The 13,637-nt window shown below is 33.7% G+C and overlaps 1 protein-coding gene across 1 annotated transcript; it reads left to right on the forward strand.

The window, feature by feature from the left end:
- Positions 1-9,862: 9,862 nt before the first annotated feature.
- LOC107962258 (CBL-interacting serine/threonine-protein kinase 12) lies at positions 9,863-11,794 on the forward strand. The gene has a single exon (XM_016898574.2). The coding sequence runs from the start codon at positions 10,087-10,089 to the stop codon at positions 11,524-11,526; it is 1,440 nt and encodes a 479-aa protein (XP_016754063.1). The 5' UTR covers positions 9,863-10,086; the 3' UTR covers positions 11,527-11,794.
- The last annotated feature ends 1,843 nt before the right edge of the window (positions 11,795-13,637 follow it).

Raw genomic sequence — 13,637 nt, forward strand, 5'->3', positions numbered from 1 at the left:
CCGACAAAGTTAGAAAGGATTCATAATGTGTTTCAGTTTCGATTTTGAAACAATACCGTTCTAATCCCTCACATGTGATTTCACCAATAGAGATTGAGACTCGATCTGATATGACTTACGGTGAAGAACCGATCAAGATTTTAGCTTGGGAAGTTAAATAGTTGAGAAATAAAAGTATAGCCCTAGTGAAAGTTTTATGGCAAAGACATGGGTTCGAAGAGGCTACATAGGAACTTGAAGAACCTATGAGAAAACAATACCCAAACCTATTTTCTGGTACGATTTTCGAGGATAAAAATCCCTAAAGGGGGGAGAGTTGTAACAATCCGTTTTAGGGCCAAATTGGAACAGTGGTTTCAAGACCACGAATTTGACGTAAAAAGATTTATTTTATTATATTTTTATGGTCTACAGTTTCATGGAATTGTTTCGTGAAAATTTCGTTCGAAAATTTTATCAACTGGGCACTTAATTTAGCTAAAAAGACTAAATTGTAATAGGTGCAAAATGTGTGTTCTAGAGGCTAGAGGTGTCTAATTGCTATGAAATTTTAAATTGAAGGTCCTCAGATGGTAATTAGACCATTTTTTAATTTGATGGACAAAAATAGACATGATTAGGTGAAATTTTAAAGTTACGCATGAAGGGCAGTTTGGTCATTTGTTGAATAAAGCTAAATAACTAAATCAAACTCTTCATCTTCATCAATTTAGTCCCCCTTGGCCGAAATTTACAAAAGGAAGACATAGCTAGGGTTTGTCAAGCTTCCAAGCTTGATTGTAAGTCCGTTCTAGTCCCGTTTTTAATGATTTTCATGTTTTGGATATCCTTGTAACCTAATCTAGCTATTTCAAGGACTAATTTGAAATAAAGATGAAGTTTAAAATTTTACCCATGATAGATATTTGTGTATTTTGATGGTTAATGGTAGAAAATGTATGTTAGTTGTAAGATAAACAACTTTTGCTAAGTGATTTTCGGTAAAAATGTCAAAAAAGACTTATTTGTAAAAGTTATAAAATAAGTAGTAAAAGTGTGATTAAGTGAAAAATGCAGGCTGGTATAAGTATGAAAATTGTTCGGCTAGGCTTGGGTTTTGAAGAAATTGAATTCATTTTAATTTACGAGCCTAAGGACTAAATTGTAAAAATGTAAAACATGAGGGGCAAAATATAATTTTTCCATAATATGATTTTTGGGCTAAATTGAATAATGTGTGTATTAAATGAGTTAAATTTATTATATATATCAAGAAAAATGAGGTTCGGACCAAGATCCGGGGGAAAAACCAAAGTTTTTGACGATTAGGTCCAATTCTACTATTTTTGTACCAAGGTAAGTTCGTATGCGAATAATGCATTGTTATATTTATGTTTTAAATCTTTAATATTGTATGAATTGTGATTAACTCTTTGGATGTATTCGACAAAGTTTTGAGAAACGAGAAATCCCGGTTGAACCTTAGGAATAGAATAGGATACGAGTGACATGTCACTAGGAACCCATGTATATATGCGATTATGTAATCCGGGTGCTGGTCTCGTATGTCCCACCAGTGGCTGGGTAGTCCAGCATATGTTGCGGATGTCTGATAGCTTGTGTGAGTAGCACTGTGTAGCTATGTCCTGACTGACAGCTTGTATGAGCAGGCCCGTGAATAGCTCAAAAACGAGCCCATATGTATTATGAGATATGAGGTAGCTTCGGCTACATATATGGCACTTGTGTGCAAGATTTCCGATTATCTTTTAATATTCTGAGTGTTCAACAGGAATGTCAAAGTTGTGAAAGGATATGGTTATGTTGCGAGTTGGTACAGGTAGGTACGTAAAACTCATAAGTAATGAGCTCGATATGTGATGAACTCTTGGTAGGATTGTGATTGAGTTAGTTATGACTACGAGATTTTGATAGCATTCATGCTAATCTTTTTCATGTTAATTGTATGTTAATTGTGTGGTTATGATGCTTATTATTTGCATAGGAACTTACTAAGCTATATAGCTTACTCCTCCTTCCTTTCCCTTGTCTTATAGTGTCACCAAGCTAGCTCAGGGTTCAGAGACCGTCGGAGATCCACTCACACTATCAATAAATATTTTGGTACCAATGAATTCAACATTTTGAGTTATGGCATGTATAAGGGACTTGGTCATTTTGTTATGTGTCATAATTGATTTGGCCAAATGAGTTGGCTTATATTGGTTAATAGTTCATTTTGTATAAGGCCATTGGAAATGGGCTAATATTGGCTATAAGTATATTTATAAAATGATGTCTTTCATGAATGATGTGTTGATGTCTTGGTTGTGGATGTTAGTTGTATGCATATGCTTAGATTGGTGCTATGTTATGTTGTGTAGGTGTGTGCATTGAAGGGTGGAAAAATGGCTTGGTAAATAGCCTTATTTTTGTCCACACGGGCATGTGTCTAGGCCATGTGCGACACACGGCTTGCCCCACGGGCATGTGTTTAGGCCGTGTGTCCCATGCACCCTAATTTTTGCAAAACAGAATGTCCAATATTGAGTACACGGGCAGAGACACAATTATGTGTCTTAGCCGTATGAGGACCACGGCCTTGGACATGGACGTGTGTCCTGGGCATGTAAAGCCTGCACCTATTTAATGAAAAATCATAAATTTTAAATCGAACACACGGCCTGCCCACATAGGCGTGTGACCCCTGTTTACTGGAAAATTTTCTATGTTTTGTAAAATTTTCTAAAGTTCTCTGTTTAGTCCTAAACCACTTCCAAAGCGTGTTTTGGGCCTCGTAGGCTCGTATTAGGGACTTTATGATTGAACGTAAAAGGTTTTTATTTGGAAAAAAATTTGTGGCTCGAAAATATATGTTTGTTCATGTGATAAGTGCAGTAATGCCTCGTACCCTGTTACGGCATTGAATACGGGTAAGGGGTGTTACATAGTTGGCATGGCATAGGATTGCTTTGTGTATGAGTTATGTGCCTATGTGCCAAGATGCACCTCGTTTTCCAATACATTTTTTTGCGCCAGTATTCACATTACATGTCAGTTACCCTACTTCGAATTTTCCGATGATACACTATGGTGCCAGTCTGGTGTGATGGTTAGACGATTCGAGTATCCGTCTGAGTCTGAATCAGGTTAATAGGGGTTGCAAATTATAAGTTTGGTAAATTATATGAATATGGTGATATTTGATGCTATTGAACCAATTATGTATATATGTGAATTGGAATGATTGGAAGCATGTTGTTAATTACATGAATCAATTTAAATCGAGCCTTGCGGGTTGACACGAACACGAATGAGTCATTAGACTCCAAAAATGAGTTGAAAATGTGATAACAGGAAATAAATTATATGTCCAACTTAAATGGTATACTATAAGTAATATATGGAAAAAAATTTATATTTGTATGCTTGATGTTGGATGATATTGAATTGGTGTCATTTATGAATAGTTAACTATTTATAAGTAAATTGAAGTGATCATACATGTTGTGGTTGGAGTAGGATGATTTTAGTATGTGATATGTGCACACTTATATATTTGGATTAAAGATGACAAGTTTGACAATTGAGACATAGGTTGGCTAGATATTATGTGTACAATTATATACATGTATTGGCTTGAAATGTGTTATTGATGCTTGTGTTATTATGCTTTGAATTATCAATGTACCACTAAACCCTATTACTCAACGTGCGATTTGTTTGTTCTGTGCGTTGGTATTCTCGAAGCCTTGGGAAAGAGAAGTTGGCATCCAGGCTACTGCAATTGAATCGATCAAAGTTTGTAAATCCCTTTTCATTTTGTAAAATGGCATATACTTAGGAATGAAGACTACATGTTGGAAATGACCTAGTTGGTTGGTGTACATATTGTGGTCACTTATGTTTAGTTATAAACATGTTTTTAAATAAAGCTATGAGTTGATAATGATGTTTTTGCATATTTAGCGGTAGGGAACGATTGGCTAATAGCCTTAGGGGCCAAATATAGTTGTTTGTGATTGTTGGAAATCATTGGAAACAAGGGATTAGTGGTTTGTTTTCAATGTCGCAACATTAAAACTTGAATTGTAATACCCCACACCCATACCCCACACCGGGATGAAATACGAGGCGTTACCCAACTTGAACACATACATTCTCACATTTTCGAGTCACCAAAATTAGGTCAAATTTAAAACTTTTCAATCTTTATCAAGAACTTAATAACAAAGGCCTACGAGGCTCCAAACGTTCATTTAAAACCATTCGAGAATGATTCGAATCTTCCCACAAACTCGAAAAAATATTACTAGACACAGGGGCACACGCCCGTGTGGGAGGGGTGACACACCCGTTGACCAATTCGACATGGTCGTGCTGTTGGCCCGTGTGGCTCACACGGCCTAAGCAATACAGGGACACGCCCGTGTCCTCTACCCATGTGGAATAAATTCTAAATTCACATCTACAGGGGTTTTCATGCGGCTTGGCACACACCCGTGTCCCTGGCTTGTGTCCTTCACACGGCCATGACACGTGTCTTTCACACGGCCATGACACGCCCGTGTCCTAGCCCGTGTGCAAAAACCTAGACATTCTGTTTCTGATGTCAACAATTCTTAAGGGTCACACGTCCAAGGCACATGCCCGTGTGCTAGGTCGTGTCCTTCACACGATTGAGACACACGCCTGTGTCTCTGCCCGTGCGTTTACTACCATGCATACTGACTTGCAAATTTTTACGTGCAGGGGACACACGGTCGGATCACACGCCCATGTGGCGTACCGTGTGTCACACATAGCCTAGACACACGCCTGTGTGCCTACCCGTGTGGACAAAATGAGACTATTTACCAAGCCTCTTTGTCACCCTTACATACATAACTGCATAAATCACTCTATGCCAAAACAAGGGTACATCACATAGCCAAAATAGTCACAATGGAAAACATTTCATTTGTGCAATTTACTCATCCATGAAAATATCAACTTCTATTTATAAATCAAAATGAGTATTTACCATTATTCATGGCCTTATACAAAATAAAGGGATTTATTCCAAATCAAAACATTAAGTTATTTCTCAATGACACATAATGTTAAAGTCTACCCTTATACATGCCATACACCAAACAAGGATTATAACTATACCAAGTGCTCTAGATGATAGTGTGATCGTAGCCTCCGACGTTCGTTGAATCCCCGAGCTAGGCGACACTATAAGGAAATGGATAAGAGAGGGGGTAAGCATAAAGCTTAGTAAGAAGCATACAAATATATATAACAACAACTTTACCATTTAACAACATTCTCTTAATACAAAAGTAGGAATAAGCATAACTTACTCATCACTATCCAATACCCACCATATAGCATATATCGAACTCTCATCTTATATATATATAACGAATAGGTACCTGTATTGCTCACAACATGGTTATACTTTTCTCATGATCTTAAACCATAACTCTCACTGTTGAACCATTCGGAACACTACCGGATATTCATTAAGCCTCAAACATAGGGTGATGCCGATGCCATGTCCCAGACATGGTCTTACACTGGCTCATCTCGTAGTTGATGCATGTCCCGGACATGTCTTACACTGGCTTACATCTCAAGGCCGATGCATGTCCCAGACATGTCTTACACTAGCTCTCGTCTCAATGCCGATGCCATGTCTCAGACATGTCTTACACTAACTCACAATAACCCATATGTCATGGCATAAATATCCGATTTATTTCCTATGGTTCAACTAGGAATGTTACTATCTCAATTGTCTTCATACATTCTCATTTCCACAATCAAGCAATTCATGCTAAATCAATTCAACACATATAATGACAATGTAGTTGTGTTATTTGCACACAACTTACCTCGGTTTACAAATTATGGCGATTAGTCAGTCTAATCAATTTGCTGAGCCTTCCCCCGGCCTAAGTTCAGATTTTTAATATCTTGATCTATAATAACAAAACTCACACCTTTAATCATTTTATCGATCTAGGCATTCAATAGCAAAATGACCATTTTGCCCCTAAATTTTTGCAAAATGACCATTTGACCCTTAGGTCCGAAAATCAATTTTTATCGAATTTCCTTATCATCCAAGCCTAACGTACCATTTATCTCTCTTATGACAACCCTAAATTTCCAATATTTCACAACATTACTATTTATTTTACCAACTTTTACAAAATGGTTCAATTAGGGTTTTCATGAGAAATCCCTTAACAAAAGTTGTTTATTTCACAACCAAGACTCATATTATTCCATAAAATTTCAGAAAACAACCTATTTACTCTCATGGCAAAACCCTAGACTTTCAACCATTTTGCAAAATAGTCCCCTCATTTGAAAGCTCGTGCTTCAAGAGGTCTAAAAATGCAAAAATCATCAACAAAAAGTATGTGAATCACTTATTTGCAAGAGGAATAAGTTTCTAAAATTTTTGAAGCTCAAATCCCCCAAGAATGGCTGAAAAATCGGTGGTAATGAAGAAAGAATGAAAGAAAATATGATAGCTAGGCTTAGGCATTATTTTATTACATATTGTGTCATCCAATTACCTAATGCTGACTTTTCAACATTTTTATCTCCCATGGCCAGCCAAGCTAAGATCTAAGGGTCTTTTTACTCCTTAAAGACCCCCAAATTAAGATTCTTAACAATTTAACACCCTTAGCTATCAATTTAAGACTTTTGCACTTTATAGGATTTAGTCCTTTTTCACAATTGAGCTCACAAACGTCAAAATTAACTCATCAAATTTTTCATGCACTAATATAAACATGCTATGACTATAAAATAACAATAAAATGATTTTTTTGACTTCAAATTTGTGGTCTCGAAACTACAGTTCCGACTAGCCCTAAAATCGGGTTGTTACATGAATGTTCTGACATTGTACTGCTCATCATGATATCACATGCTTGAGGTTGCGACGTCAACCCTATTTTGTTTTGAAAACTTCATAAAATGGTCCTCATGTTAGAAAGTTGGCTGGTGTTTTCAATGTTATGACACCAAGCCCCAGTAGCCACGACATTCGTCTAAGGTGTTTTGAAAACCTTACATTTTGGTTCTTATTAAATCCTAGGATAGTACTAAGCTTTCATAAGCTCGTATTTGACCCAAAATGATTATTCATTACATAATAAGCATGTATTATGTATTATTGATCAAAAAATATGAGTAATTGATTATATTTGATTATAGTTGCTACCGCAACAAATATGACATCCTATAACTTAAACTCGATGATCGGGTCAGGTATGGGGTGTTACAAAACCCGGCCTAACTAGTCGAAAAAAGACTGAAAAATGACCGACTAATGGTGGTACGGAAGCAACGGCTTATAAGCGCTCACACTTAAAAGCGGGTGTTTACACTTAAGGAGAGCTCACACCTAAAAGCATGCGATCTCTTATTATCGAGAAGTAAGAAGGCTTGTCAAGGGTGTTTGTTGGTGGATGATCTAGATAAGGGAAGGGTGTCGTTCCTCTACTCTAGACAAGTGGTCTACTAGGACACTACCTTAGGTGAAGTCAAAGGGAAAGTCAGCCTCTTATGCCTTATTGACACATGTTCAGGTAGCGGAGGGATATAACACAGATATACACATATACTCACGCCCTCTTCTTTCATCCTTTTTTTTTCTTTTGAAAATCCTCTTGTTCTGATTGCATAGTAACATGAAATAAATGAGATTTAATAAAAGACGCAAAACTCATTTGATTCAAAAGCAGAAGATGAAAAAATGAATATCTAACAACCACGGTTGAACCAAATAGGAGGAGGTGGAGGTGGAGGTGGAGTTAATGATTGTAGTGGCGATGGGGAAATGAAAGAGGAAGGTAAATTTTGATGATAAAATTGATATCATTTGTAAATTTTGAGTGTTAATTTTTTAAAAATTATAATTAAATCGATATAATATGTAAAAGTTTATGGCTAAATTTACTATTATATCATTTTTTTAATTGGAAGGTCACATTCCCATCAAAGATTTAAAGACACTTAACAGAAATAAACAAAAAAACAATCTCAATTATATAGTATGTAATAGAAGTTTTTTAATTATTTTATTTTTATGAAATTATTAAAAATATGTAATATGTAATTTTATTTAATAAAATATTACAATGTATAATAAAATTTATAAATATTTTAATTAGTTATATAATCATTTTAAATTATTTATTATATTAAATGATCGGTAAAATATGCTATAGGTCTTTGTACTATTTGTAAATTTGGAATTTAGTCTTTGTACTTTTATTTTTCAAAATTTAGTCCCTCTACTTTTCAAAATTTAAAATTTAGGTCCAATTGTTAAGATTATTTTGTTAAATTTATGTTAATTAGAATGTTACTTTTAGTTACATTACTACCAAGTAATTGTTTTTTTTCTTCAAAATTCCACACCAATAAATTTAACAAAAAAAAACATTAACAATTGAACCCGAATTTTAAAATTGAAAAGTAGAGAAACAAAATTTCTAAAAATAAAAGTTTAAGAGCTAAATTCTAAATTTATGAAGAATACAAATATCCATAGTATATTTTAAAACTAAATAATAAATCTTTTTAATTATTTTATAGTTAGTTATGTTCTTTAAAATAATGCACAGTATGATTTTCGCAAATAATAACACCAAATATCTACTTTTAAGGGTAAAAATAAAGCGGAAATCATAGATGAAGCTGTGGGTGTTTTTGTTAAATAAAAATACTTCATTTTCAAAAAAGAAAAAGAAAGGCTCAAATTTAGTTTGGTTATTATTTTGAGCAACTCAAGCGAATAATAAATAATTTAGCTTCAGTAAGTTTGAGTTTGAGTTTTTTTTTTTTTGTTATTTTAATCGGTATTGAAAGTTTTAGATTCAAACTCAAATATAAATAAATAAATAAGTAAACCTAAAAACAAATATGAAAATTGAACTCATTTTTATTAAGCAAATAAAAAAATAAATTTAATCGAACACTTTGGAGAAATCAAGTCTTTATTTTAAACTGAAACTTCAAAAAATAAAAAAAATGAAAACAAAAAAAACCTCAATTGAATTTGGGTCCACCTATTATATTTGGATCGCACCTCCTAGATTGCATTAACTGTTACAAAATATATTCTCTTATTATGTTATGTTTTTGAATGAAAAAATGCCTACTTCTGACTCGTTTAATCGTTACATCCTAATGATTAGTGATTTTTGAATTTGTTTTTAAAAGATACGTTTACATTATATTAGGATTTGATTTCTTTTTTTCATTTCAAGTACATGCAAAATGTCCTTCTCCGTTGTCTTCCTCACTATATAAAATAATGATTTTTCTATAATTTCTTTTAAGTTACAAATATAACTATAATTACAATATAATATTTAAATAATTTGACTGATAATTAAAATATGTTAGTATACTGTTATTAAATTTTTACACTTCACAAGTAATTAAAGAGGGTTGGATAAAAATATAAAAAAATATAAAAATAAAAATAAAAAACAAAAACAATTAGCAATTAGCAATTTTTTAAGGTTATTTATGAAATATAAAAATATTTTGTCATTGTACCAAAAAAGTACAAGAGATTTTTTTGAGAAATATTTAAACCAAATTCAAATCTTAAAAGGTAACTTATTGAAAATACTTCACTTAATCTGACTCACACAAAACTATATTTTAACAAAAAAATTAAATAAATACTTTTAAACAACCACAATAATATTCTTATAATCAAAAAAATAATAATTTCTTATATGAGCCATTTATAGTTGGAAAATAATTATCTTTTAAAGAATAAAATCTAATTTATTGAGAAAATTCTTGAAAGCAACCTTACATTACATGTATACTAATATTAGAAGGAGAGATTAGAAAATGATAATAATTTTTTTATTAAATAAATTGTTCTTTAAAACAAATAAAGGAAGGAAGGAAGAGAGTTCTCTTCCTATTTAAAAGCATCTTCTTTCTTTAAAAGCATTACAAAATTAGTCTCAACGAAAAACACCCACAGTTTTCCTCCTTCAAATGGTTATTCATTAACCATTCAAATTTCATTTTATCATATAACCAAACTTTTAACCCATCACCATTACAATGGCATTCACCTCCGTCCCCACTGCAATGAAGAAAGACTCCAACGGTGGCCAAGGTCTTATCTTAGGGCGCTACGAGCTGGGCAAACTCCTCGGCCACGGCGCTTTTGCTAAAGTTTACCAAGCCTACAATGTTAAATCCGGTGACAGCGTAGCCATCAAAGTACTCGACAAGGAAAAAATCCTCAAAGGTGGCTTAATCGCTCACATCAAGCGCGAAATCTCCATCCTCCGCCGGGTCCGCCACCCCAACATCGTCCAACTCTTCGAAGTCATGGCCACCAAAACCAAGATTTACTTCGTCATGGAATACGTACGTGGTGGTGAACTTTTCAACAAAGTTTCCAAAGGCCGATTAAAAGAATCCGTCGCTAGAAAATACTTCCAGCAATTAATCTCCGCCGTCAATTTCTGTCACGCCCGCGGCGTATACCATCGTGACTTGAAGCCCGAGAATCTACTCCTCGACGACAACGGGGATTTGAAAGTCTCGGATTTCGGGTTGAGCGCGGTGTCGGATCAGATTCGGCAAGACGGTTTGTTCCATACGTTTTGTGGGACCCCGGCTTACGTGGCACCGGAAGTTTTAGGGAGGAAAGGATATGATGCGGTGAAAGTCGATATCTGGTCCTGTGGTGTAATTTTGTTTGTTTTGATGGCGGGGTATTTGCCGTTTAACGATCAAAACATTATGGCCATGTATAAGAAGATTTACAGAGGTGAGTTCAGGTGTCCGAGATGGTTTTCATCCGAGTTAGTTCGGTTACTCATGAAGCTTCTGGATACCAACCCGGAAACGAGGATAACGATTCCGGAAATCATGGAGAACCGTTGGTTTAAAAAGGGATTTAAACATATTAGATTTTACATTGAAGATGATAAGTTTTGCAGCGTTGAAGAGGCCGATGATGACGTCGGGTCATATGCTACGGACCATTCATCAATGTCAGAGTCGGAGTCGGAGTTGGATACTAGGAGAGGAGCTGGTTCATTGCCGAGGCCAGCTAGTTTAAATGCGTTTGATCTAATATCCTTTTCCCCTGGGTTCAATCTATCAGGATTGTTTGAGGAAGGGGGGGAAGGGTCAAGGTTTGTGACAGGGGCACCGGTTTCCAAAATTCTATCGAAATTGGAAGAGATAGCCAAGGTTGTCCGTTTTACAGTGAGGAAAAAGGACTGTAGAGTGAGTTTGGAGGGTTCTAGGGAAGGGGAGAAAGGCCCTTTGACCATTGCAGCTGAGATATTCGAGCTAACGCCATCCTTGGTTGTTGTGGAAATTAAGAAGAAAGGAGGGGACCGAGGCGAGTTTGAGGAGTTCTATAACAGGGAATTAAAACCTGGGTTGGAGAATTTGATGGAGGAGGAGTCACAGTCTACTGCTTCCGCGGCCGCTGCTGCCGCTGCTACCGCTGATTCTTGTTTACCTCCGGATTCGGAATAGAGAGTGAGAATGATTTTTGAAGTAAAAAGGGTAAGCTTTTTCTCTATTTTTGTATCATAAAAAACAAAACAAGCTAATATTATTTTTTCTCCCCTTTAGATGACTTAATGTTATGTGTATGATCTATTCTTGCATCCAGAAGGATAGATTTGATTTGGTTGCACAGAATTGAAAACAAATTTCTACTAATGTTGGCAATTGATTTGTGAGGTGCCTTGTATATTCCCATCAATTTCATTCAGAAATGAATTAATTTATATATAAATAATTTGATTGTTTAGTGTTACATTAATTCAATACTTTGCATTAGCATCTATTTAATTTCTTTCACTTTTTTTCCTTCATCTTTACTGATTTTGCAACTTTGGCATATTTCCTTTTGAGGTAAAAAGAAAATGAAAGTTCATGTAATATTTTTTAATAAGTAAATTAATTCCCGTACATTAAATAAAAAAGTAAATTAGTCATTTTATTAAAAATTTTATCCATTCTATAGATAAGGTCACCGCAAATCAAACATGAGGTATATTTATTATTGTCTGATTATTTTATTAAATACATCAGTTTTTAACTATACAAATTGATGAAATATTTAATAAAAAGGACCATGTTTCTTTTTAATATAAAGTACATATACTAATTTGCCTTTTTTAGTAGAAAAGACAAGTAATAGAAAAACTTCTATGGTCCTTTTACCTCTTATTATATTCAAAAGTGCCTTAAACTCTAGCTAATCAAATAATTAAAATAATCATGTTGATTGAGTTTTAGTTCGATTAATATGGATATTATTGCCAATGTAGAGGACGTGAGTTGGAGTATATTAAAACGCATTATTATCCTATTTACAAGTTGAGAAGAGAGTATGAATAACTTTATACATTGTATAAAAAATAAATATTAACAAAACCTATAATAAAATTATTCAAAAATAATTTTAAAATAATTATTTTTAGAACTAAACCTGAATTAAAACCATAAAAATCCTAACTATTTTTTTTTGAAGAATTTGTGACCGACATTTAAATTTTTTAAAATACTAAAATCTTGAAGAAAAAGAAGTTGAATATCTATATTTTGTTGGACACATATACGTACGTAGTATCCTTAAGTATCGGCACGAGAACAGTTATATGTCAAAATCTGACAGCAAGTGGCGGAAATGGTTACACTGTCTTGCAAGAACTGCACGTGTGTGGTTTGCTTCAACATTGCTGAAATGCAAGCAACACCAAATAACATGTCATACAATTTCAGCTGTTGGTAGCTACCTTGTTGAGCATTTATTTTCCATTTTTTCACAGTGTAAAATTATTTTGAGACGTTGAGGAGGTATTTTTATTTTTAGCACTTAAAACTTTGTAATTTTGCATTGTTGTTGCCGGTTAGCCATCTCTGGTTCAACTTAAGCCAGAATGTTATTTTTTATTTACATGCTTTAGGCTTTTGTTTAAAAAATTAAAATTAAAATCTAAAAGTAAAAGCTGAAGAACTATGAAAAAATAGAAGCCAAAAACTCACAAAGAGATTCAGTTAATTCGATTACAACTTGATTCAGTTTAATCAGTTTAGATAAATTAATTAATTTATTCTATTATTTTTATATAAAAATCGAATCAACTGAATTCATCGAATCAACATTCTTAAATAGATGGGATTTTGATGAAGCAAGCTAGAGACTTAAAGCATAGATTAATAAGGAAAGACCATAAAAAATAAATAAATAAAAATAATAATTTTCTAGTGTTGGATCTTTTTTGCATTCTTCTTAAACATTTATTTTCTTAGCCTTTTCCTCCTCCATTTGGTATTCTTTTTCATTTTTAAGCTTTTTGAGTTTCTTTCACTTTTTCATGTGCAGATTAATTTACTTAAAAATGCTAAAAAGAAAAATTACATGAATAGATTATTTTTGGGAAATTGGGATTAGGTTAATTTTTGAAAGTATTTTCTGTCAAATCAATTGAAAAGGTTATCATCTAGAAGTTTTTTTCTATAAATCATATGAAAAAATTTCTCATTGGAAGTGCTTTTCGCTGATTTTTTTTAGGGCTCGAGTTTTTTAAATAGGATTATTTGGATTTTATAGGTTTAGGATTTTTTTAAACTTT

This window comes from Gossypium hirsutum, chromosome A06, assembly GCF_007990345.1.
Source record: "Gossypium hirsutum isolate 1008001.06 chromosome A06, Gossypium_hirsutum_v2.1, whole genome shotgun sequence".
NCBI lineage: Eukaryota > Viridiplantae > Streptophyta > Magnoliopsida > Malvales > Malvaceae > Gossypium > Gossypium hirsutum.